Source organism: Syngnathoides biaculeatus, chromosome 22 (genome assembly GCF_019802595.1).
Source record: "Syngnathoides biaculeatus isolate LvHL_M chromosome 22, ASM1980259v1, whole genome shotgun sequence".
In the NCBI taxonomy this organism is placed as follows: Eukaryota; Metazoa; Chordata; class Actinopteri; order Syngnathiformes; family Syngnathidae; genus Syngnathoides; species Syngnathoides biaculeatus.
In genome coordinates this window covers 2,756,082-2,783,304 of record NC_084661.1, presented here as the reverse complement: position 1 = coordinate 2,783,304, position 27,223 = coordinate 2,756,082, and the positions used below count along the sequence as shown (strand labels likewise).

Below are 27,223 nucleotides of genomic sequence, written 5' to 3'. Positions count from 1 at the left end.
TGCAATATAGCAGGGTGTTCAAATACTTATTTTCTTCACTGCATGAAGATCCTTCCATTCTTCCATTTTCTTCTGCTTATCTTAGGTCAGATCATGGGAGCAGTAATTTAAGCAAGGAAGCCCAGACTTCCCTCTCCCCAGCCACGACCTCCAGCTCTTCTGAGAGTATCCTAAGGCGTTCTTCCGCAAGCCGAGAGGCATAGTCTACTCCAGCATATCCTGGGGCGTCCCAGGGGTTTCATCCCAGTAGGATATGCGTGGAATACCTCATCAGGCATCCAGACGGCGTCTTTCCGAGCTACTTCATCTGGGTCCTGTCAATGTGACTGAGCCGTGGCTCTACTCTGAGCCCCTCTTGGATGACCGACCTTCTCACTATCTTTAAGGGAAAGTCCGGGGACCCCACAGAGGAAACTCAATTCGGCCGCTTGTATCTGGGATCTGTATTTCGGTCATGAACTACAGCTTGTGACCAGAGATGATGGTAGGAATGTAGAGGGACTGATAAATAAAGAGCTTCACCTTTCGTCTTAGTTCCTTCTTCACTACAATTGACTGATACAAAGTCTGCATTACTGCAGATGCTGGACTGGTCCGCCTGTTGTTCTCCCGTACCATTCCTTCCTCTCGTGAAAAAGATATTTGAACTCCTCCCCAACCTGGAAAGGGCACTCCACCCTTTTCTGGGTGAGTGCCACGGTCTCAGATTTGGAGGTACTAATTTTCATCCAAGCCAGCTGCTTACTGCTCCAGTGAGAGTTGGAGCTCATGGCTTGATGAAGCCAACAAAACCCGATACTCTTTAAAAAAACATTACCATACTGATAATGTGCCTAGGAATCCATCTATCCATCCATTTATATCACTTTTCCGGGTCGGGTCGCAGGGGAAATAGCTTCAGCAGAGATACCCAGACTTCCCTTTCCCCAGCCACTTCTTCCAGCTCTTCCGAGGGATCCCAAGGAGTTACCAACCCAGCCAAGATACGTAGTCTCTCCAGCGTGTACTGGGTCTCTTTCTGGTGAGACATGCCCGGAACACCTCACCAGGGAGGCGTCCAGGAGGCATCCGAATCAGATGCCCCAGCCACCTCATCTGGCTCCTCTAAATGCTGAGGAGTAGTGGCTCGAAACTGCGCTCCTCCTGGATGACCGAGCTTCACACCCTAGCTTTAAGGGAGAGCCCGGACACCCTGTGGAGGAAACTCATTTCGGCCACTTGTATCCGGGATCTTGTTTGTTCGTTCACGGCCCACAGCTCATGCCCATAGGTGAGAGTAGGAATGTAGATCGACTGGTTAATTGAGAGCTACACCTTTCGACTTAGCTCCCTCTTTACCACAACGGACCGATAAGTCCGCATCACTGCAGAAGCTGCACCAATCTGTCTGTCTCCCGCTCCATTCTTCCCTCACTCCTGAACAAGACCCCAAGATACTTGAACTCCTCCACTTGGGGTAGAATCTCATCCACAACCTGGAGAGGGCACGCCACCCTTTTCCAACTGAGGACCATCGTCTCGGATTTGGAGGTGCAGATTCTCATCCCAGCTGCTTCACACTCTGCTGTGAATCGCTCCTGTGAGAGCTGAAGATCAACGCTTGATAAAACCAACAGAACATCATCTGGAAAGAGCAGAGATGCGATGCTGAGGCCACCAAACCAGACACCCTCTACGTCTCACCTGCGCCTAGAAATTCTGTCCATAAAAGTTAGGAACAAAATCGGTGACAAAGGGGCAGCCTTGGCGGAGTCGAACTCTCACCGGAAACGAATACGACTTATTGCCGGCAATGCGGACCAAACTCTGACAGCCGTCGTAGGGGGAACCGAACAGCTCGTATCAGGGGGTTTGGTAACCCATACTCCTGAAGAACCCCCCACAGGACTCCCCAAGGGACACGGTCGAATACCTTCTCCAAGTCCACAAAACACATGGAGACTGGTTGGGCGAACTCCCACGCACCCTCGAGGATCCTGCCGAGGGTGTATAGCTGGTCCATTGTTCCACGGCCAGGATGAAAACCACATTGCTCCTCCTGAATCTGAGACATGACTTCCCAATGGACCCTCCTCTCAAGTACCCTTGAGTAGACCTTACCAGGGAGTCTGAGGAGTGTGATCCCTCTATAGTTGGAGCACAACCTCTGGTCACCCGTCTTGAAAAGGGGGACCACCACCCCAGGGGCACTGTCCCCGATGTCCACGTGATTTTGCAGAGGCGTGTCAACCAGAATAGCCCCACAACATCCAGAACCTTTAGGAACTCCGGGCGAATCTCATCCAAACCCGGGGCCCAACCAACAAGGAGCTTTTTAAGGACTCTGCCAAGGGTGATGAGCTGATACGCTGTTCCATGGCCAGGACGAAAACCACAGTGGTGCTCCTGAATTGGAGGTTGGACTTCCCATTGGACCCTCCTGCACTTCTGAATTGACCTTACCATGGAGGCTTAGGAGTGTGATCCTCCTGTAGTTGGAACACACCATCCAGTCCACCTTCTTAAAAAGGGGAACCACACTAATCAACGCTCAGGGCCTTACCACCCGGGAGCTTTTCAACCACCTCAGTGATTCTCAACCCAAAAGATGGGAGCCCCTACCTCTGAGATCCCAGACTCCTTCCTCATGGGAAGACATGTCGGTGTATTTCACATGGGAAATCACATTTTACCTGACCCCTATGGCCCCACACACAGGTGATGAGCCCATGGTAAGGGGGACCCACATTACCCCTTTGTGCTGTGCCTGACCAGTCCCTATGGGTGTAGACCCAGCCACCAGACCCTCACCTTCGAGTCCCACCTCCAGGCTTGGCGCTCCATAAGGGGGCACCCTGTGACCGTGAGCAAGGGAAAACATCATCCTGGATTCTTTGTCCTCATAGGGGCTTTTGGAGCTGTGCTTTGTCCGGTCCCTCACTTCAGACATGTTTGCCATGGGTGACCCTGCCTGTGTCATAAAGCCTCAGACAACTTAGCTTGTAGGTCCTAGGAGCTAACTTGTCTAGGTCCCAATGCTCCAAGCTCCTTGGAGCATTGGGACACAGAAAACCCTCCACCACAATAAGGTGACAGCTCAAGGAGAGATATACTAGGAAGACCCTTTTTAGCATTTTTAGATGGTTTCCTGTTTCAGTTTTTGATTGCTTATGTAAGGTGGGATGCGGTTATGTCAAACCAGTTTTTCTTTGGAGTGGTGGGGGAGGGAGTAATCCATGTTGTCCAACAAATGGCAGCAATTAAAAATTTACCATTCCATTTACTGGTAAATCATCTTCCAGGAGTGTTTGCATTTAACCCCCAAATCGATTTCCTTTGTCATGAAATTATGAACAATATAATTCTATCATGATTTAGATACCATTTCTCAAGTATGCAGGGTTTGAAGATATTTGGTTAAGTTAAGTCTGATACAGAATAATTTTACTGTATCACTATCTCATTATAGTGACTAGTGCCTGTATCTCAGCAAAATCAGGTCTGAGTGTGAAATTATCTGTTGCTCCTATATAGAATGTATACCCTTGAGGCCAGAAGAGATTAGGATCAAACTTGACATAATTTTCACCTTGTCACCGTTTGATGGCACTCTTTTCATATATTCCTGGATATATGAATGTTGATTGTTGTTGTTTAAGATGTTAAATGTATGTACAAAATTTAAGGCAGACTAAAAGCCCAGTGATTTGTCCAATGAAGTACACATAAATACACTGGTTACATACATGCTGAAACACATGCTAGCATGCATGCTAACAATGTAACTAGTGTGTTCTAGTGTCCATCATTGTTCTAGTCCCATAACATTTACAGATGATGGAACTCGTGCACCTGAGGTGCGCTCTCCATTTTGAAGGAAATGTAAGACTTAAGTGCGCCGTTTGGTCGCAAAAATATGGTACATATCACATAGAGGTATTTTAATACTGCATCCATCATTCACGGATTTTCATTATTCGCGTGTCGGATGGGGGGTGTTAAGGAAAGTAACCCCCTCAAATAACGAGGGAACAGTATATCCTTTGTTTATGTTTCCCTCTTTGTGTGTTAATTTGTAGGTGCCAAAGTTTTTCTGACTGGTCTTTTTTACAATACAACCCTTAAAGTCTTGAATCTAAAGGTAACTCTTGACAATTTCAACTGTATTCATTCTTAGTTGCTGAAAATATTTTATTATATATTTTTTTCTGTCCAAAATGTTATTAACAGGGAAATAATCTAAAATCAGCAGGGGCTGAGGTGTTGGGAAAGTTGTTGGCACATAACAATACTCTTATCCGGTGAGAACTACATCTATTTTCATTCATACTTTGTATTAGGTGTATTTTAAAAATGAATATGGTTGTGGACATTTTGTATGCAGGTTAGTGCTAGACTGGAATGCACTCGGAGTGTGGGATGAAACCTTCACTATCTTTTGTGAGGGTCTGAGTTCCAACAGTGTGCTTACGCATCTTGACCTGCGTAACAATCAGATCAACCATCATGGAATGATGCCGCTTTCTGAGACTCTTAAACGCAACAGCAGCCTCAAAGTACTCGGTGAATCACACACAAAGCTTTAAAAAATACATGATCATACTATACAGAATTCTAAAAAAGTCTCAAGTAACTCCTTTCTTTCTTATTTTGATGATGATGTTGATGTAACATACATACTGCTATTATGTCCATGCAAGTTACATTATAAATCTAACCATATTTTCCGCACTATAAACCGCAGCTAAAAGCCTTTAATTTTCTCAAAAGCCGATAGTGCACCTTATAATCTGGTGTGCCTTATATTTGAATCAATATATAGCCTCTAGCGCAGCTCCATCTAATGGATCCATAACGTAACCCCAGTCTCTTCTGTAGCGTCTATTCCATGCACCTTTCAATGCGGTGTGCCTTATATATGAAAAAAGTTTTAAAATGGACCGTTCATTGAAGGTGCGCCTTTTCGTGCGGAAAATACGGTACATTGAGTTAAACAATGTTCATGCTGCTTTAGAAGGGACATATTCTGTGAAAGTGATGACTGCACTTAGTGGTTTGAATACAAGAAGTCTCTGGTATACCCACACATCCATCATAAGTCAGTGAATTAATGATGTTGTGCTGAGTCCACAATTGAAAATAAAGATGCTATCTTTCTGGGGGCTTGCATGGAGTTCACACTCTTTTAGACTCTGTGCCGATCAAGTAGCCAGCTAACCTCCGTCACTTGTCATCACAGTACTGAAAGCTGTATTCAGGATTGGCCGTGCATTACAGGTAGTAGGTTGTGCCAATTTCCCTGAAATAGGAGTGCCCCCTCAAAACAGGCTAATTTTAGCCATGGTCAAAATTGAGGATATGTTGTAATTTTGACAAAAGCCAATCACAGACGTGTTGTTCAGACACATTGGGACTTTGAAGTAGTTAAAAAAATACACGTCTCCTTTAATTTTGTATATTACATCACGAATTATAAACATAGTTATGGAAGTGTGCTGAGGATGGATCTGCCAGGCAAAAGAGCGAGAGTTTATGGATGTGGTGAGGGAAGACATGAGGGCAGTTGGGGTGAGAGAGGAAGATGCAGAAGATAGGCTAAGATGGAAAAAGATGACACGCAGTGGCGACCCCTAACGGGACAAGCCGAAAGGAAAAGAAGAAGATACAACATATTACCTGCTTATGTTTAAATTGGCAGTCATGCTGTTATCTCAGTGAGTACTCATAGACCCATTGCATTATCAAAGTTGTGTACTGTATTATCACCAAGCGACCCAATTACTTTTCTCAGTTAATACCGCTACCTACAGTCAATAGCCAATGGTGATAACACTGTTAACTAATGCAAATATGTGTTATTATTGCACCTTCGGTTGCCTTCAGGCTTTAACATGACGCGCTTTGTTCTCTGTGCTAATGTAGTTCTTTCACTCTAGACTAGGTAGGACATTGGCCAGCCTATCTGTCAAGTCATCGGTGGAAAAACACAGGGTTTGTGTGCTGGTGGTTATTACAGTATATTAAAAGTTCCATAGTTTGACTATTTAGACTGCCATAGACTGACTCTATAACATAGACTTAGTAAAAAAGTGTTAAAAATTATATCACACAAGTGTCCAAGTGTCCAGATAAGGGTCTGTGACAGCTACTTCTGTTTGACGCAGTTTTGTATCTCCTTTGTCTGGTTTTGTCTCAGACTGCCCCCTTTCCACTGATTGGTTGCCTCTCTGTAGAAGAGCCTCTTGCACGTTAGTTATGTTGACAGCACTGGTTCAGGAGTGGAAAGAGAAGGCGGATATCTTCACTAGTGAGCTAGACAAGCTTGAGAAATTGAAATTAAGGCAGAAAAACATTTGGAACTCAAGAATGCATGTACCATTTTAATTCACATTTTGAAAATTTACTGAGGCACAATAGAGCAAATATTACGTCCCAAATACTAGAAAAAGTTTCTGTCCATGTAAAAGGGGGTTGAGTGCAGAACCGCATGATTTCATTTACTTGGTTGTATGATTTCACACTGAATGGGTGGAGTGTGGCAGGCACTCCAGTGACCCAACTTGAATAAAAACATTGAAGTCAATTTCCCATAATATGCCCCCTTCAAGTGCATCTTTAACTAATCTGGACACCCCATTTGTGCACTTAATTTATTTTTGGCTCTGATTATTGACAGATCTGAGGTGGAACAACATTGGTCTCCTGGGTGGCAGGTGTCTCCTGGAAGCTCTGCAAAACAACCACAATGTCCAGCAATTAGAGCTGGCAGGAAACAACATACCCAGCGACACACTCAAAGCACTTGGTATTTCTGCATGGACTTGTTTTTTGTTTTTTCCTCCACAGTGGGGTAATTTTAATGCACCCCAAAGCACAGTTTTCCTTTAGAATCATCATCTAAAGCTTAGTGTACCTTCTTGAGCAGTGAATGTGTTCTCAGTGTAAAACACGTACTGTAATTTCTCGAGGATAATGCGTTCTGAAGTATAATGCGCATCCCCAAAGTTGACCTAAAAAATCAGGAAAATGCTTCTACTAATGAACAAAGCGCACCATCAATTTGCTGCTATCCATGTGCTCAAAATATTAGGAATTATCTGTATTTCTATTTTGCTAGGTTTATACTTTTATTGTTTGTACTTGTATTGTTTTTCAAAAAATTGTCTGTACAACAATCATTAATAATAATCTTTGTGCATGTACTGATGCAGTGGTAATATATATCTCAGGTCAGGCCACAGGACATGCTTGTCCTGGTCCCTGCAATGGATAGGTTTCCAACTACACCATCTTGTGTGTCATAGAGGGCAGAGAACACAGTTGATAGGTGAAGTGAGAAGTTTTTTTCTATCGTTAATTTATCCGATTGGCTCAGGATGGTGGTGACGTCATTGGAAACCTATCCATTGTGAGAACAGAATCCCTCAACCAACTAAAATAAATGCTCAACGATGGCATTACATTTTATTCATACTGTTGATTACATATATTACAGTCTTAAACTATTTTACACTGTTTAACTTTAAAAAAGATTTCCATCACATATTTGTGCATAAAACATTTGTGCATAGTGAGGTTTACCCACTACATTACACATCCTTGGCCAAGACTTCAAAAGAAGCATCAGACTCATCTCCAATCTGAAAAATATCCATGCTACCTTTGTGCATCACTGTCAAAGCATGGATGACTTGGTCCAGTTCTGATGCCTCCTGCATTCATTAATAGTGATCCCATCTTCCTGCCACAGCATGTCATCCTCTGTGCCATCCATGGCTTTTGTGAGGAAACATTTTTTGAATGCTAAGTCGTCTTGGTTCCCTTTATCCCTCATTATTGTCAGCGCTTTCAGGGGAAGGTCCACCGTCCTAACAGCGCAGACTCCTGCCCCCTTTCGGCTACAATCTTCATAGCGTCAGGTTGCTATCAATATGAGACCTCAAACTACATAGAAAATAGCGTAATGGGCACTTTTAAAAACAAGAGCATTTCAATTGTGTGCGCTATTTTTTTTCCCAAATGATCGTACGATCATACTACGTGGTTTCAGATCACGTTGTTTTGCTTCCGGTTTGGTTGTGTGATCGGCCGGAGCGATGACACATTTCTTTTTAAAAGCAGCTGCACACCTTGTCATCTCAGATGAACGCACACATTTTTTACGCCGGATGCCCTTCCTGACGCTAACGGTCGTAAAATGCAAAGCCCCCCCCCCAAGAAGGTCAGAGTTCAGGTTGGTGGCGCACATTACCGAAATAATATATATAAATGTGTAACATAAGACATCGAATATAATATTGAAATTTATATGTATACCTTGTTTTTAACCACTCTATGTACCTGTATTGACTATATAATGTGATTGTATTTTTTATTTTTCATCCATTCCTAAATATAATGCGCTCTATTGACTTTTTGAAAATTATTAAAATATTTTTGGGAAAAATTTTGCATTATTTTCGAGAAAATTACAGTAATTTCCTGTAATCTGTAGATGGCATGATTGTGATGTCTCTTCAGAAGTCACCGTGCTGGGAGTATGTTCATATACAACGCTAAGTCTTAGTCTCTATTTTCTCAGTATTGTATGAAAATCTCTAGATGATACTCAAAATCTTTTTTCATGCACACCTGTTAATGCCCTTTTCAGCTTTTAAACTCAGCTACCCTGACATTTGCTCAATTTGTTTGACCAAAAACTGTATCAAAGAGCTAATCAAGCGGTCACCTTAATGACACTTTTAACTCAAACTTCCTGTTGTCTAATCCTTTCAGAGCATATTGTAGGATGCAACACAGATCGACAGTCCACCTTGAGGGAAAGCCGCAGCAGAACACAGGTCCTCACGAAAGAGATTCAAAACTTGAAGCAGGAGAAGGGTCGTCAGGTACAATAGCTGAGGACTTCATACATGTGGTTGCATTGTAACTCTGATATGGTAAATTTGAGTCAATAATGTAAATACTGACATAGAATTGTAATTCCAAACTGAGCCTGAAAACCGCGATCAATAGTAGTTACATATTAATGACTTTATTTTTCATTTTGGCTTTGGGTCATAATTACAATGTGTAAAGTAAACCACCATCGCCACCTAAAATGCGTATATCTCTTAGCGTTTTAGCATTCAATCCCCTAAATATATGGCAAACAAAATGCAATGACTATAATAAAAAGTCCAACATGCATCTTCAAAATCCAGGTTTTTGTTATATAAAACAATTACAAAGATCAATCATTCCAAAACTTTTTTTTTTCAAAACATTTTCACTTAACTACAGGACAATTGATTTCTTTTTTTAATTCTTTCAAGAGGGAAAGTAGAACAACTGAGATAATGTGGTTGCACAAGTGTTCACACCCTCATAACTGGGATGCGGCTGTATTCAGTCACTTTTCAAACGGAGTTATCTCACACATTGCACCATTTAAATTGCCTCTGATTAATCTCAAATACATTTCAGATGTTCTTTACATGATGTGTTTTTGCTGTCACATCTTATAGAATAAACCAGAGAGCTTCCAGAGCATGAGAGGAGTCTTATTTTTCAATTGTATTAGGAGAAGAATACAAAACAATTTCCACATCCCAGTTATAAGACGATTGCCCACTTGTGTCATCACATTATCTCAGTTGGTTTTTTTTTCCCTTTAATTTTATCTCTAAATTAGAAAACTATTTTCAAAATTCCTCTCTTGCTCAGACATTCTAATGAGCCCAGCTGGAAAACTGACAGCCAATCAACATTTGCCACGCCTGCAGTGCTTCCTGTTCTGACCCCCCATTGCTCGTGGATACGTTTCATCGAACAGAGAACGTCCACTTTCTGGCATTGTGTGGCTGATTTTTGTGAAAATTAATTACAAACAAATAAAACAAAATACCTTAATGTACAATGTTCAAGCCTAAGCGTTTGAGCCAGAATACGCACAGGCGGAACTTGACGTGTTGGAGAGGAGGCGTGGTGCTGACGATGAAGAATAATCCCATTATATAGACTCCGGAGATTTGTTTGATGCTTTTCTGAGGAGTTGGTTTACATGTGGAGAATATACTGCAGGGATGGCCAGACTTTTTTACCCCAAGATCTACTCAAGCAGCCACCCTCTCGCAATCGACCCAGGGGGGTGGGGGGGTGACAACTGCTGTAAATAGGAGGCCAGCTAGCTAGAACGCGCCTTTATGTGCGTGTGCTCGACATTGAGCACCCCTGATACACAGTGTATATCCCATCTTGTGTGGTGAATAGCATTCAAAAACGTTCCCTGAAGAAGATGGTGTTTACTAGGGATATCACGAAACCATACAGTTTGGGTGCTTGGTGCAGGTGGGCATGTGTGTTGATGTGTGAGTGATGAGACGGACTTCGCATGCGTTTTGGTGAGAGGCGAGCGTGAGAGAAAAAGAAAGTTTGATTAATGGCGACCGGGAAGTTTTGTGTGCTAAGAGCCAATAAAGCGAGTATAACAGCGACTTGATGCTCCATGTTATTACTACTCCTTCCGTTGAGCAAACAAAACAAAAATAACAATGTACAATGTTCAAGCCTATGCATTTGAGCCAGAATACACACTGGCGGAACTTGACGTGTTGGAGATGGGGCGTGACACTAACGGAGGAGCACAACAATCACAGAGATGTTCCAGACAGGCTTGTTTCGTAAGTGTTGTTCATGTTCTCTTTGGCCTAATGCCAACTGTGGCGGAATGCCAGCGTTGTCGTGAGTTTGAAAAGGTTGAACAAAAAATGGAGCGTATCAGAATGAACTTGGATCATGATCAACATGTCTGCATAATATACTGTAGATACTAGATAATAGATACAAAGTTGTTTGTTTGGATGAAGACGTGTTATATATCAATTTACTTATGATTCATGACAGTTTGATTAAAGGACCACTTGTACATCCAGTGGAAAATCTGAGAGTACACATTTTAAATGGTCTTGGAATGCTATGGGAAAGCTATGTAAGCTATATGAATGCTATTGGCTATGTCCAAAGTTGATCAAAAATGTAATCTTATTTTCTGAGTACGACGTAGGACTATCTAATGGTTTATTTCTATCTGGAATATAAAATGCAAAAAAAAAAATATACTCTCAGAAGAGCTGGAGGACGTGGCTGGGGAGAGGGAAGTCTGGGCTTCCATGCTTAAGTTACTGCTCTCACGATCTGACCTAATATAAGCAGAAGAAAATGGAAGAATGGAAGGATCTACCAATGAAAACTTTAAGTTACTTACAGATGTGGATCTGGGATCAGATCTGGATGTAATTGTCAGTGTATAGAAATATTATTTTGGTGATGCTGTGATTCATGCAGTGAAGAAAATGAGTATTTGAACACCCTGCTATATTGCAAGTTCTCCCACTTAGAAATCATGGAGGGGTCTGAAATTTTTATCGTAGGTGCATGTCCACTGTGAGAGAGATAATCTAAAAAGAAAAATCCAGAAATCATAATGTATGATTTTTTTTTTTAACAATTTGTTTGTGTTATACAGCTGTAAAAAAGTATTTGAACACTTGTCTATCAGCTATCAGTTAGTCTGCCTTTAAAAGTCCACCTCCACTCCATGTATTATCCTGAATCAGATGCACCTGTGTGAGGTCGTTAGCTGCATAAAAGATACCTGTCCCCCCCATACAATCAGTTAGTTAGTTCCTTTCAGTCACATTATTGGTGGAAACAGATTTGAAATGATTTATTTTGATCTCATTTTTGTAACATATCAAAAACCTGCCCTTTGAACAAGGGTGTGTAGACTTTTTGTACCCACTGCACATCTTAATTAAAAAAAAAAAAAAAACAAATTTGATTTCTTAAATGGTCATTGCATGAGTAATTTTTTAAAATTGTTTTAGCAATATATTTGTTGTGTGCCATTGGTTCCATCTTGCTTCTTCAGATAGTTTTTTGTTTTCAAGGTTGAAGCAGTAGAGAAAATGGATGAATTGAAGTTTAGCAACATATATATATTCCCCCCCCATTGTATTGCTTCTAAACTTTTTCAGTTTCAAAACTTGATGGTGACCATCGACAGGCAGAGAGAGGAGATGGGACAGTCAAGTCGGTGAGCACATATACATAAATTTACGTGATTATTATCAATTGAATTGGTGAATTGTTGTTTCTTTGACAAACTTATGTTTTTTAGGTGTACTTCCATACGTATCAGTCAACTCCAGGAAGCTTTAGATGAGAGGAAGTCAACTGTCAATTCGCTCACTGCCAAGTAATCATTTATTTGATTCCAAGTTCACTATTCAAAGCAAGGGTCTATGTGTGTCCCCTAAGTCTGGGAAAGGTTGGTATGGAGAATAACCGTCTATTTGTGTTTTTAGGCATATACAAGGTTGTGATGCATGCTATAAGCGTATTTAGTCAAGGCTGCTATTAAGGTTTCTGACCGACACATCATCCATCGATTTTCGATAGCTTACCACGTCTACATCACGCGGGCGCTGGAGCCTATCCCAGTTGACTTTTGAGCAAGAGACGGGGACAACCTAGACTTGTCACGAGTTGATCACAAGGCACATATGGACAAGCAACCATTCATACTCTTATTTACTGTATACCAAAGGTCCAAGTTGAGAGAATGTCTTTGTCCATATTACAACATTCCCTGATTCTGTAGTATAATACATGGAGGGCCTTCTAGTATCTCAGTATAATTAAGGTGCCACCTGCAACAAGCACTGCATAATTCCATATGGTTTGCAGATTGCAGATGACCGAGGCTGCCCTTGCACTATCTGAGCAGAAAAATCACAGCCTGGCTGAGCTGATAGCAAGACTTAAGGTTGAGAAGGAGCAACATATGGAGGCACACAGCAGAGAAAGGAAAAAAGAACACGAGGTACAAAGAAATACCAGACAAGAAGCATGTCTTGATAGAGTCAAAAAAGCAAATAATTGATGCTGTGATATTAATACTTTTCACATCATTTTAAAGTTGTTGTATTTGTTTGCTCCTTTAGGACAATGTCTCCAGAGAAGGAAAGCTTCTCAGAGACATCCAAAACTTGACAGACACCAATCTCCAACTCAAAAATAAAGTACTGAAATTGTATCTTTACTTATTCATGTGTTTAGATGATTATCCATAAATCGCTCCAACTCTTATTGTATCTGTTAGGTGGAGGAGGTGGAGCGCAAGTGCAAGTCCCAGCAGCAGCAGCTTTTTGAGCTAAAGCAGGAACTGACCAACAGCACAGCTGAATTGAAGCTTAAACTAGCACAGGCAGAAGGCAACAAACTGTGGCCAATTTATATCACCACTTTCATTTTATTTCCAACACAGAATCCGGAAATATGCTTTCCATCTTGTCGTCTCGCAGACCGCTTGGAAATTGAGAAGCGAAGGTTCAAGCAAGGCCTTGAAGAAATGGATAATCTACGACAAAGGGAGGTATAGAATTGATTTTAAAGTACATTTTATTTCTATTACTCTATGGCTGGATATGATGATATGATACCTGTCTGTTGCCTAGCCACCCTTTTTTTGAAGTACAGTTGAAGCCAGAAGTTTACATACACTGTGCAAAAACACACATTTAACTTTTGTCTGATTGTCGGACGTCAAATTAGAAAAAAAACTCTCCTGTTTCAGGCCAGTAAGGATCACCAAAAACATGGAATTGTTTAAAATTCTACAATAAGGAGAGAGACAATTTCTTAGAGGATTTGATATTATTTTCTTCGCGGTCAAAAGTTTACATACACAAAAAGTGCCTTGTGCTTAAAAAAACATGGCCAGGCCCAGATGATGAGGTCATGGCTTTGGAAGTTCCGGATAGGTTAACTGACAACATATAAGTTAATTGACAGGACACCTGGGGATGTATTTAACGGCATACCTCAAACACTCTGCTTCCTTGTTTGAAGTAATGGGAAAATCAAATCAACGAGAAAATCAGAGAAAGAATCGTGGCGATCCACAAGTCTGGCTCATCCTTGGGTGGAATTTCCAAAAGCTTGAAGGTACTACGTTCATCTGTTCAAACAATTATACACAGTATAAATTTCATGCTAATGTCCAGCAATCACACCACTCCGGAAGGAGATGGTCTCTTTTCCAGAGATGAATGTGTTTTGGTCCGATATGTGCGAATCAACCTTAGAACAAAAGCTAAAGACCATGAGAAGATGCTGGATGAAGCTGGTAAGAAAGTGTTATTATCCACTGTGAAACGACATGGGCTGAAGGGTCACTCACCGAGAATGAAGCCATTACTCCTGAAGAAATAAAAAAAAAAAAAAAAGACACCAAGACAAAGATCATAACTTCTCAAGACATGTCCTGAGGTCTGATGAAACTAAAGTGGAGCTGTTTGGCCATAATGACCAGTGTTAAATCTGGAGGAAAAGGCGGAAGCTTGAAGACCTGAGAACACCATAACAACTGTGAAGCATGGAGGTAGCAGCATCATGGCGTGGGGCTATTTTCCTCCAGCAGGAACTGCAGCTATTCATAAAATAGATGGCATCTTGAAGAAAGAACATTAAATGGAGATATTAAGGCAACATCTCAAGACATAAGCTATGAGTACTGTCAGAAGCCTGTGGAAGGTTACACAAAACGTTCAACCTAAGTAAGTCATGCAGGAAAGGATACTCCATACTAAGGAAATGTATGTAAACTTTGGAGCTCAAAGATAATTATGTAAAATTCTCAAATAAATTTTCTCTCTCATTTATGGAGCATTTGACAAAATTAAATAATTTTGGTGATCCTGGCTATCCTGAAACAGGAGAGCTTCAGTGAAACAGTAAGAGGAAAAAATGAAGTGTTTTTGCACAGTGTATGTAAACTTCTGGCCTCAACTGTGTGTTGATGTACTTATGACCTCCTCCTACATGATGTGGTAAAATATTGATTCATTTGCATTTTTTAAACATGATGTGAATGCCTACTGTGAAGCTGTGATATTACTTTGTCTAGACAATTTAAAGCCCAAGTGACATGCCTATAAACATTCTAAAATAGATATGGTAATGAAAAATACATACACCATTATTCACTTCAATGTCTATACGAAAAAGTAAATGAGCGGAGAGTGTGTCATCCATACGCGAAGTTGCGGGAGTCTCATTCGAAATGGTAGCCATATTGCCTGCAACGTCATCATGAGACGTCACACTGGGACATTCACCATTGAAAACACTTAATGGCACTTGCTATGGAAGAGGAATAACATATTTTCAGATTTTTCCAACGCCCCTTCTGACACGGAAGCTATTTTTGAAGAAGAGAATATCTCACAATGGAGTGAAGTGACCGGGACAATATTACCTAATCATTTTGAGCCATATTTAGATGATATGCGGCTCACTTCTAACTAACAACAGTCTCCCTGACAGTATGTAGCAAATTCAGCCGCGAGTGACAACAACACCGATCACAGCTACGGCCAGGGTGGCTCGTCGCCGCACCCAGCTGGTGTTTGTGTTTGGTCAGTGGAGTGCAAATCCATACGGTAAACCAAATTTGTACCATATACTGACCACCCTTACAAAGAAGTAGGCAACAAAAAAGGGTGGGGAAGTGGGTGATCCTGAATGTCTAAATAAGTAAGCACTCTTTTCACAGTATTCTCTCTGTCTAGGTTGAACATGTTAATCGGCATTTAGAGAAAAGAGAGAAAGCCCTACAGGAACGTATCTTCAAACTGGAAGGACAACGGCTTCAACTGGAAGAGGTTTGACTTTTAAATTCAATTTTATTAAGGATTAATTATCACTTGTCAATGGGTTAAAAAAAGGTATTACTATAAAGTGTGGCATAGTTAACAATGACTATCACAAAACAGTTCATTGTTATTTAGAGTGATATACAACAACATTAAAACATTACTTTTCAATAACATTATCATTCCACAAATATGTTCTTCCAACAAACCAAATTGAGGACTGTTCTCCCGGTCCCCTGAATCGCTCACTGATTTATTTTCTTTTCAGTGGTTTAGGAGTAGGAGGAACAACAAGGAGTAACAGAAAACAACTGATATAAATAAACAAGAACACAGACATTTTTTTTGGCAAGTGTTTCTTTTCTATCAGTGATTTTAAATCATTATTGGGAAGTTGAAAATGTGAAGAAATAAACATTTATATAATTTATAGCTAAAATGTAAGCTACATTAACACACTGAATATATTTATTGGTAGTATATGGGCATAATATTTGCAGATTATCATGGAAAGGACCTTTGCAAAAAAAAAAAAATCCTGCCTACCTGCTCTTTTTTTTCTCTCTTGGTACCAAAATATTTTCATGAATGACCTAATCCCTTCAATATTTCCTGAAGTATGAAATTCAACTGATCGATTCTTGTGGCAAAACAATCCAGTTCTGGTCAATATTTTCCAGGAAAAGAGGAAATTTTTTAGCAAGAACTGGGGGACATCTAATTACATACAATTGCATTTTAAACATCTGGTCACAGACCACGCTTCAAGATGAAGTTGAATACAATTGTACTCTATGCATTATGGCAGGCTGTACAGATGGAAAATTCTAGTAGAACAAAGATTCCTTCATTTCACACTAAAGAGGCCGACAAGAACAACTTGGTACGGTACATGTTCCTTTTTGTTTTACTATGTAGACTGAAGCAACTTCTTCATCATACATCAATTACAGCACTCGTAACTGGTGATGCAAATTACGACAATAGTTGTCATGATTTTTCTCCCATTTTTTTTCAGGTTCAATTTCTCAGTGTTTCCCAAAATTTAATGCACCAAGACACATATATTACATTTGAAAAGTCTCACAGCACACCAACAAAGAAAAATGTCACTCAAAGTGGATACACAAGTGAATTATACAATTTCTGCCATCAAATAGACAAGCCTTTATTTGTTCTGTCTGTCTTTATATACCCATCTGCACCAATGATCCTGAAAATGGAGAAATGGGACGATGGGAATCTATTATGCCTATGAAATAAACACCAGTACAATTTTCTGTTGTTGTATACTCACTTAATAATGTTTCAATAACGATATAGCATGTGTACTCTGAGAAGTTTCAGTGTTGGGAACTACTTGGTAAATGTTTCACACAATAAGTGTCCCATTTGAAAATGTTTTATCTATTAATAAATGTGGCAGGGTCTTAGAGTTGTCTTTCACAGGTTGTCTTTCACCTTCTACAAATTGGTTACAACTGAATAAATATCACTCGTATCTTATGCTTTTCTCCATCCATCGATTTTCTGTACTGCGTATCCTCTGTGGGCCTACCCAACTTCGGGCGAGAGGCAGGATATATCCTGAACTGGTCAACAACGAATCGCAGGGCACTGATGAACAAAAAAAGATATTCACGCCTACGGGCAATTTTGAGTCTTCATTTCACCTACCACCCAAATATTTGGGATGAGGGAAACCGTAGTACCCAAAGAAGACCCATGCAGTCACATGCATGAGAACATGCAAACACCACCCAGCTGCCACCAGGATTTGAACCCCGGTTCTCAGAACTGTCAGGCAGATATGCTAAACAATCGATCACCGTGCCGCCTATGCTTGTGTCGAAAACATAAATTACTTGATGTTTCCATACTAGTAAATCTCAACGCTTGTTTAATCATGCAATGACTAACAGACAAGTGTGGAAGTATTAGATGTTTCACACTTCAAAAATTTCATTACTCACTATTTGGCAACCATGGCATTTGTGCTGTTAATTATTTGGTTATAATGTTGCTCTTAAGCATGTCTTTCAAAAGTGTTAATTAAAGAATTAAACTACTAGAAGCTACAAAATAAAACACATGTGCACATAAAATATAAACCATGAAAAGGGTATCCTTATTGTGAAGTGGTATTTACAGAATATGCGTGTGCATGTCCAACTGAAAGAATGGCTGATTGAATCTCCCAAGCACTTTAGTTCTAAAGTCACGTAACAGTGTTGTGCCTCTCTTTTAGGAATTGAGCAAGGCCAAAGCAGCAGTTGTGGCAGAGAGATCCAAGGCAGAGGAGGAACTCAGTAAAGCTCGTGCTCAAGCACGTCAGGAAGAGGTTGGTTCAAAAACTTTACACTACCTTGGTATCATAGTTCTTCATCAACCAGTCTCTTGAGTTATTTGTGTGTGTGTGTGTGTGTGTGTGTGTGTGTGTGTGTGTGTGTGTGTGTGTGTGTGTGTGTGTGTGTGTGTGTGTGTGTGTGTGTGTGTGTGTGTGTGTGTGTATCCCTATTGAGCTGTTTATAAACAGTGCTGAAGAAAAAAAATTGTGAATCATCTTTTAGAGAGTGAAAACAATTGTTGACCTTGGTATTGAAACTTCATTCTTTTGTTGAACAACTTTTCTGAAATGTACACAGTATATATTTAGATATAAGGAAAGCATCATCCATCCATCCACCCATCCATTTTCTTAACCACTTATCCTCACAAGGGTCACCGGGAGGGTTGGAACCTATCCCAGCTGTCAATGGGCAGGTGGTGGGGTACACCCTGAAATGGTTGCCAGCCAATCGCAGCATAAGCTTGGCAAAGCAAATTTATTTATATAGCACATTTCATACACAAGGTAACTCAACGTGCTAAAACATGATTAAAAGGATTTGAATGCAAATGAAAAAAATTGAGATGGGGGAAAAAAACAAAAATAACAAAATGTATATACAATATACAGTGAAGAAAATAAGTACAGTGTAGAAAATAAGTATTAGAACACCCTGCTATATTGCAAGTTCTCGCACTTACAAATCATGGAGGGGTCTGAAATTTTCATCGTAGGTGCATGTCCACTGTGAGAGAGATAATCTAAAAAGAAAAATCCAGATATCACAATTTATGATTTTCTTTAATGATTTATTTCTGTGATACAGCTGCAAATAAGTATTTGAACACCTGTCTATAAGCTACAATTCTGACCCCCAAAGACCTGTTAGTCCGCTTTTAAAGGTCCACCTTCACTCCATGTATTATCCTGATTCAGATGCACCTGTGTGAGGTCGTTAGCTGCATAAAGACACCTGTCCACCTCATACAATCAGTAAGACTCAAACTTGTAACGTGGCCAAGACCAAAGAGCTGTCCAAAGATACCAGAGACAAAATTGTACAACCCCACATGGCTGGAAAGAGCTACGGAGAAATTGCCAAGCAACTTTGTGAAAAAAGGTCTGCTGTTGGAGCAATCATTAGAAAATAGAAGAAGCTAAACATGACGGTCAATCTCAATCGGAGTGGAGCCCAAGATATCACCTCGTGGGGTCTCAATGATCCATAGAAAGGTGAGGAATCATACCAGGACTACCTGACAGAACTTGGTCAATGATCTTAAAAGAGCTGGGACCACCGTTTCCAAGTTGGTAATACACTAAGACGTCATGGTTTGAAATCATGCATGGCACGTAAGGTCCCTCTGCTTAAACCATCACATGTCAAAGCCTGTCTTAAATTTGCCAATGACCATTTGGATGATACAGAGGAGTCATGGCAAAAAATTTTGTCGTCAGATGAGACCAAAATTGAACTTTTTGGCCAGAATTCCACTAACCGTGTTTGGAGGAAGACGAATTATGAGTTCCATCCCAAGAACACCATCCCTACTGTGAAGCCTGGGGGTGGTAGCATCATGCTGTGGGCGTGTTTTTCTGCACATGGGACAGGACGACTGCACTCTATTAAGGAGAGGATGACCCCGCCATCTATGGCTGGGTCTTTCAACATGACAATGACCCAAGGCACACAGCCAGAAAAAACAAGGAGTGGTTCTGTAAGAAGCATATCAAGGTTCTGGCGTGGCCTAGCCAGTTTCCAGACCTAAACACAATGGAAAACCTTTGTAGGGAGGTGAAACTCCGTGTTTCTCAGCGACAGCCCAGAAACCTGTCTGATCTAGAGAAGATCTGTGTGGAGGAGTGAGCCAAAATCCCTCCTGCAGTGTGTGCAAACCTGGTGAATAACTACAGGAAATGTTTGACCTCTGCAATTGCAAACAAAGGCGTCTGTAGCAGGTATTAACATTGGTTTTCTCAGATGTTCAAATACTTATCTGCAGCTGTATAACATACATTTTGATTTCTGGATTTTTCTTTTTAGATTACCTCTCACAGTGGACATTCACTTACGCTGAAAATTTCAGACCCCTCCATGATTTCTAAGTGGGAGAACTTACAATATAGTCGGGTGTTCACATATTTGTTTTCTTCACTGTATATATCCATCCATTTTCTTAGCCGCACGAGGGTCGGGGGAGTGCTGCAGCCTATCCCAGGTATCACCAGGCAGAAGCAGGTTACACCCACGCAGCTTTGTGAAAAAAGGTCCACTGTTGGAGCAATCATGAGAAAATGGAAGCTAAACATTATGGTCACTCTCATTCAGAGTGGAGCCCCATGCAAGATATCACCTCATGGGGTCTCAGTGATCCTTAGAAAGATGACGAATCAGCCCAGGACTACCTGACAGGACTTGGTCAATGACCTGAAAAGAGCTGGGACCACCGTTTTCAAGGTGATTGTTGGTAATACACTAAGACGTCATGGTTTGAAATCATGCGTGGCACGGAAGGTTCCCCTGCTTAAACCAGCACATAGCAAGGCCTGTACTAAGTTTGTCAATGACCATTTGGATGATACAGATGAGTCATTGGAGAAAGTTTTGTGATTATATGAGACCAAAATTGAACTTTATGGTCATAATTCCACAAAGTATGTTTGGAGGAAGACGAATAATGAGTTCCATCCCAAGAACACCATCCCTACTCTGAAGCATGGAGGTGGTAGTATCATGCTTTGGGGGGTGATTTTCTGTACATGGGACAGGAAGACTGCACTGTATTAAGGAGAGGGTGACTGTGGCCATGTATTGTGATATTTTGGGGAACAACCTCTTTCCCTTAGGCAGAACATTGAAGATGGGTCGTGGCTGGGTCTTTCAACATGACAATTACCGGAAGCACACAGCCACGAAAACCAAAGACTGGCTCCATAAGAAGCAGATCGAGTTTCGCCTACCCAGTCTCCTGACCTTAACCCAATAGAAAAACTCTGTGTTTCTCAGCGACAACCCGTCTGATCTAGAGAAGATCTGTGTGGAGGAGTGTTCGGTTTATCACCTAACTTGCTGGAATAATTTCACAAATAAAGAACAAGAAGTCTGGAGACTGGCAAGGAGTGGGGCAAAATCCCTCCTGCAATCTGTGCAAACCTGGTGAACAAAGACTACTGTTTTTTTCTCAGGTATTCAAATACTTATTTGCAGCTGTATCACACAAATCGTTAAAAAATCATACATTGTGATTTCTGGATATTCCTTTTTAGATCATCTCTCTCACAGTGGACATGCACCTACGATGAAAATTTCAGACCCCTCCATGATTTCTAAGTGGGAGAACTTCTAGTAGGGTGTTCAAATACTTGTTCTCTTCACTGTATTAAAAAATGAAATGTACAATTAAAATCAGCGTACAATGCAATAAATACTATTTAAAGTGAAAATACTCTAAAAAGCATGGAAAAAAAGTTTTCACTCTTGGGGGTGACATTACATCTGTTGGCCAATTGATCCATTTGTGTGCAGCATAATAACTAAATGCTGCTTCACCATGTTTGCTTTGGACTCTGCGCTCCACTATTTGATCCGAGTCAGTTGATCTCAGCGCTCTACTTGGTTTGTATTCCATAAGCATTTCAGAGTCAGAATCAGCTTTAATGGCCAAGTCTGTACAACGCACAAGGAATTTGTGTTTCATGTATTCAGGACCTAGACTATTTTGTGATTTATAGACCAGTAGAAGAACTTGAAAATCTAGTCTAAAGCTGATTGGAAGCCAGTATAAGGACTTTAGAATTGGTGTGATATGCTCTGACCTCTTTGTTCTGGTCAGAACCTGAGCTGCAGCATTTTGAATGAGCTGCAGGTGTTTAGTAATGCTCTTTTTGGGGAGTCCAGTCAGAAGACCACTCCAGTAGCCAAGTCTACTTTACATAAAACCATGGATGAGCTTCTGCTGGTCTGCTTCACACATACATGCCTTCACTCTCGATATGTTCTTCAGATGGTAAAAATCAGTTTTTGTGATTGATTTTGTATGACTGTTGAAAGACATGTCAGACTCTATCAGAACACCAAGGTTTTGGACTTGGTCTTTGTTTTTTTAATGATAGTGAGTCCAGGTATTTACTAACAGCGATCCTGTTTTCTTTATTGGCAAAAACAATTATCTGTTTTTTTGTCATTTAGTTGAAGAAAATTGTGGCTCATCCTGTTATTTAGCTGCTTTAGACAGTGGCACAATACGTTAATTGAACTGTAGTGTGTCATCTGCATAGCTATTATGGTCAAAAATAAAGTTTTGAAGAATTTGACCCAAAGGTAGCATATATAGGCTGAACAGGAGGGGTCCAAGAAGTGACCCTTGAGGGACCCCATAGGACGTTGCCATTTGTTGAGATTGTGCACTTCCAATGGTTACAAAGTAGCTCCTTTGCTCCAAACAGGACCTAAACCATTTAAGGACCGTGTAGTCATACTTACATTTCCGACCTTTAAAGCAGTATATTATGATCTACCATATCAAAAGCTGCACTTAGATCCAACAAAACCGAGATTGACCCCTTTTCTGAGTCAGTGTTACCTGTATATCATTTAGCACTTTGATAAAAGAAGATTCTCTACTGTGTTGAGTTCAGGAACCCGATTGGAATTTGTCAAAAAAGTCAATTTAAATTCAAGAAATTGCATTTTTGATTAAAAACAACTTTCTCAACAATCTTGGCTATGAAAGGGAGATTAGTGATTGGTCTATAGCTTGCTGAGATGGAATCGTGCAGTGCTCTGTTTTTTTTAAAGAGACTTAACAACAGCTACTTTAAGAGCTTTAGGAAACTTGCCAGGCTGAAGTGAGGAGTTGATTATTTGTTCCAAATCATCTAGCACTGATTTCACAATAGTTTTGAAAAAGTCATGTGGCATTAAGTCAAGACAACTTATTGATGGTTTCAGCTGCTGAACAGTTTTCTCTACATTTTTTTTGGTCAACTGTATCAAATATGAACATGGTAACGGTGCTGTATATGTTAAAGTGTAAATTGCTGTATAACAGATGTGTGCTGGTGACATTCATTGTAGTTATTTTCTTATGGTAGAGACCTTTTTCTGATGTACTACTCTTCCCTTTTCCTACCACTGTCATTTTCTCTGAGCAGCACGAACATGTGTTATCATTGGAGGAGAAACTTCGCTCAGTGCGTTCCTCCATGCAAGAAGTCCAGCTTCACTTATCCCAACAGAAACAGATTGTCTCTGAGCAGCAGGCCAAGAATTCTCAATTGACCATTGAGACAGACTGCCTGCGTCGTAGAATAGAGGAGCTCCAGCAGGTATGGACATTCCAATAGCAGTCTGTTATACACATGAAATTATAATATCAGGTGTGCCAAACTCATTTTTGTCGTGGACCACATTGTAGTTACGGTTTACGTCAGAGGGCCGTAATGATCTTCTAATTGCCTAAACTTTAATTGCCTCATCATATTTACACACAAAATCTATGAACCAGTTTTGGAATCAGAAATCAAGGGTAATGGTTTTATAAACAATTGTTTATGTTTGGTAACACAAAAATGCTTATTTTGTTATTTCTATGACAATTTGAAATTTTGGTGCAGATTTACACCAGAATCATGAAGTCCACACAGATGTACTGTGTACTTCGCGAGCCACATAAAATCATGTGGCAGACCAGATCTGGCCCCCGGGCCTTGAGTTTGAGACCCACACACACAATACCTAACACCTCCGAAAAAAACAGTTTTACATGAAGATAACTGCAAGCTGTGTATGGCAACAGCCAAAGCACTTAATGTATTCAAAATGCTTACAAAAATTATAGTAAACATGTCTTGCAGGAATTGTCAGGGAAGGACCAGGAGAAGGTGGCTGAAGTGAGTCGAGTGAGGTTGGGGCTACAGGAACAGATTGGCCACTTGGAGGCTGAGAGGATTGCACAAGGAGGACTCAAAGAGAAGATCAGTGCTCTTGAAAGAGAAATGAAAGGTTCCTCCTACTTTCTTTCTTTCCCTAATATTAATGCATATGCTAATGTTCAGTGAATCAGAATCATATTAATTTTGTCTAGTATGTAAAAAACACACAAGGAATTTGTCTCCGATAGTTGGAGCAACTCTAGTACGACAGCATAAAGAATGACATAAGAAGAAACACCTACAGTTTATATTGGGCAAAACCTGGAGAGTCTCCATCCATCCATTTTCATAGCCGCGTATCCTGACAATGGTTGCGGGAGTGCTGGAGCCTATACCACCTGTCAATGGGCACGAGGCGGGGGACACCCTGAACTGTTTGCCAGCCAATCGCAGGGCACATACAAACAAACAGCTGCACTCTCAATCACCTCTAGGGGCAATTTAGAGATGTGAGAGGGAACCGGAGTACTCAGAAGAAAAACGCCATTCATGGGGAGAACATGCCAACTCCATACAAGCGGGGCCAAGATTTGAACCCCGGTCCTTAGAACTGTGAGGCTAACGCTTTCCATCTTCACCAACATGCCGCGCCTGCAGAGTCTCAGTTTGCTTTTTAGGTTATAGTAGAGGGTTAGGGACTGGCCCGGAGTTTGAAAAACAAAGATCTGTTGATCATTGACATCGATTTTAATATTTGCATTCCAATCCAAAATTGATGCATATGCAGGTGCTGAACCGCGACTGTGCGGAGCTCCACTGTATTTTCTTCTTCATGATTGGATTTGATTGTATACACTTGCTGTAAATGTTAAGACTTTTGTTCATTGTCACGTACTGGATAAATCTTCAGTAATTGTAATAACACTAGTAAACAAATTCATAGTTGAAGATATTTTTCTAGCTGATTTCTAACAATTTTGAAGAACACATTGGTTGTTCTCAATCGGGTCAACATTCTGAATTATGGCCACAATTTTTTGTTTAAATGTACAGCGAGCCCTTGCCCATTTGCTGTTCACTGTTCGCAGCCCCACAGTTTTGTGGATTTTGGTCTTCTAAGTTTTTTTTTTTTTTTTTTTTTAATGTACCATATTTTAACAATAGTAGAGGTCTTAAAATCTATTCTAAAGAGACATGGACTCACATTAGACATGGGGTCTTACGATGTCGTGCACCTTATGTGCACACTGAGTTCCAACATGTACAAATGAGTGACTTGTCCAATAAAGTACACTTAAACACACTGGTTACGCTATTGGCAAGTATGCTAGCACGTGTTTTAGCTTGCACATAAGCTACCATATGATTGCGCTCACGAGGCAGCGAGGAAGAATTGCTTTTTACATCTGGACGCAGAAGAAGCTTACAGTAATTTCCGTGCCTAAAAGCCATGACTTTTTTGACACACTTTCAACCTAGCGGTTTATGCGGTGATGCGGCTAATTTCTGCATTTTTTTCTAACGGCCACAAGGGGTTCACTCGAGGGAAAAAGGTAAGAGTGAGACTGGTGGAATATATGTGCAGAGGAAGTGACCGCTCCGTGCAGCGTGTTACAGCTGTGTTTTGTTTTTTTTTAACCACCCCGTTGCGGCGCTAGCATTAGCGCAGCGGCGCTAGTGTTAAACTCTCTCTGTACCATCTTTCTTTATAAATATCTCGTGTTTCAATGTGGGCACTTGCGTGTTTTTACCGGCTGCGGCCTATGTATGTACCAAATGGTATTTCCTTTACAAATGTACTGGGTGAGGCTTATAACCAGGTTCGCTCCATAGGTCGGGAATTACGATACATTGCCCCACACACACAGCCCGTGTAGGCAAGGTCATTACTGACGATGTTGTACACACTCACGGTCTCATCTCGAAACTAAAATTACCACACCACAGCAAACAAAATAGAATAACTTGCAAATAGCAAAACAGATAAAAGAATGACTCAAGAGGTAATTGTCAAAAAACATGCACTTTAAACGCTATTTGCATCCTCCCAGCATGGTTTGCAGCACTTAAGAGGTCCTTAGTGCTGCAAAGCATGCTGGATTGGGACGTTACATCTCATACATAGGTATATTAAGACTGTATCCATTATTTGTGAATTGTTTTTATTCTCTGGGGTGTAAGGAACATAACACTGTACAGGTATTTTCACTTTAGAGGTTTATATAAATGCAGGTTCACACCCTAAATTTTGAACATTGATCGCGTAACATTCAATTTACAGGCACTTATCAGTGGATTCAATTTGCAGTATGCATGTTTGTAACATTGAGGAATAAACTGTTGAACAACTTTGTACCCAAACCTGACCGGAAAAAGAGAAACAGATGTATTTTGCAGATTCAGTGATGTAATTAACTGTCTTAAATTAATTATCCTAAACGTAGCAATTTTACACACAAGAAAAAATGCAACCCAGGAAACATTCAGACTCCAAATCAATCCAGTCTGAAATGTCGTTTTTGCACTCATTTAATGATGTTCTTTGTGGGGCGCTGTTGTGTCATGCAGTACTGTGTAGTAATCACCGAGAGGCGCTGCTTGACAAAGACAGCGAGATGTCTTCTCTACTGGAGAAACTCCGACTTAAAGAGGGAGAGATCAAGAGGATCAGGGACGATGAAGCGCAGAGAGCTACATATCTGCAAAATGCCATCCTCACCTATGTTCAAGGCTCCACTCTGACACACTACAGCAACCCTAATTAAATGACTCCATGACCTCCAACCTCAATTTTTATCCCTTATTGACAAAGAGTGTTTTAAAAGTTCTTGATAAATGTTGGTTTCATCTGGAAAAACACTGAATCCATAAAAGGAGCTACTTCGAACTACATTATTTTGTTTTCATTCTCAGGCCACTCATATTTACTACTTTTGTACTATTTTACACATTGTGCTTATCTTTCTGAAAATCACATGAGAAGCTGACGTGATATGTCTTGTGAATAAATCTGTTGTCGTGGTATGGTTGTATTTTCTGCGACTGGAACCTTTTCACTTGTATGAGTTTGGATGGAAGATAGAATTAGTTTAGAAAGATAAATGTTTATAGTGCACTGTCAAATGTGATTAACAAAATTTGCAAGCTTTTTTTGTAAATAAACCGTTTTGGTTTTACTGTTATTAAACTTTTACACCACTTGTGTTTGGACTAATTTAGCCTTTCAATTGTGTCTCAAATTGGAAGGCAGTTCACTCATGGAGCTGCAAATAAAAATCTGGATCAATGTTGTGATATACTGGTTTTGATTTAAAGCAATATTTCATAGACTCTGAGTAAACAA

At 40.5% G+C, this 27,223-nt stretch overlaps 1 protein-coding gene across 5 annotated transcripts in view; it reads left to right on the top strand.

Annotated features, from left to right (window-relative positions):
• The window catches only part of lrrc45 (leucine rich repeat containing 45), a 36,191-nt gene extending 9,111 nt beyond the window's left edge, over positions 1–27,080 (top strand). For all 5 annotated transcript variants that reach the window (XM_061810089.1, XM_061810088.1, XM_061810087.1 and 2 more), the window contains exons 3-18: positions 4,059–4,120; positions 4,210–4,280; positions 4,364–4,542; positions 6,656–6,784; positions 8,755–8,867; positions 11,997–12,055; positions 12,140–12,217; positions 12,709–12,844; positions 12,966–13,043; positions 13,124–13,235; positions 13,326–13,396; positions 15,594–15,686; positions 17,926–18,018; positions 23,161–23,334; positions 23,863–24,010; positions 26,449–27,080. In XM_061810089.1, coding sequence (XP_061666073.1) covers positions 4,059–4,120; positions 4,210–4,280; positions 4,364–4,542; positions 6,656–6,784; positions 8,755–8,867; positions 11,997–12,055; positions 12,140–12,217; positions 12,709–12,844; positions 12,966–13,043; positions 13,124–13,235; positions 13,326–13,396; positions 15,594–15,686; positions 17,926–18,018; positions 23,161–23,334; positions 23,863–24,010; positions 26,449–26,645 — 1,793 coding nt within the window. In that variant the 3' untranslated portion in view covers positions 26,646–27,080. The remainder of the gene's footprint in view (positions 1–4,058; positions 4,121–4,209; positions 4,281–4,363; positions 4,543–6,655; positions 6,785–8,754; positions 8,868–11,996; positions 12,056–12,139; positions 12,218–12,708; positions 12,845–12,965; positions 13,044–13,123; positions 13,236–13,325; positions 13,397–15,593; positions 15,687–17,925; positions 18,019–23,160; positions 23,335–23,862; positions 24,011–26,448) is intronic.
• Positions 27,081–27,223: the final 143 nt, after the last annotated feature.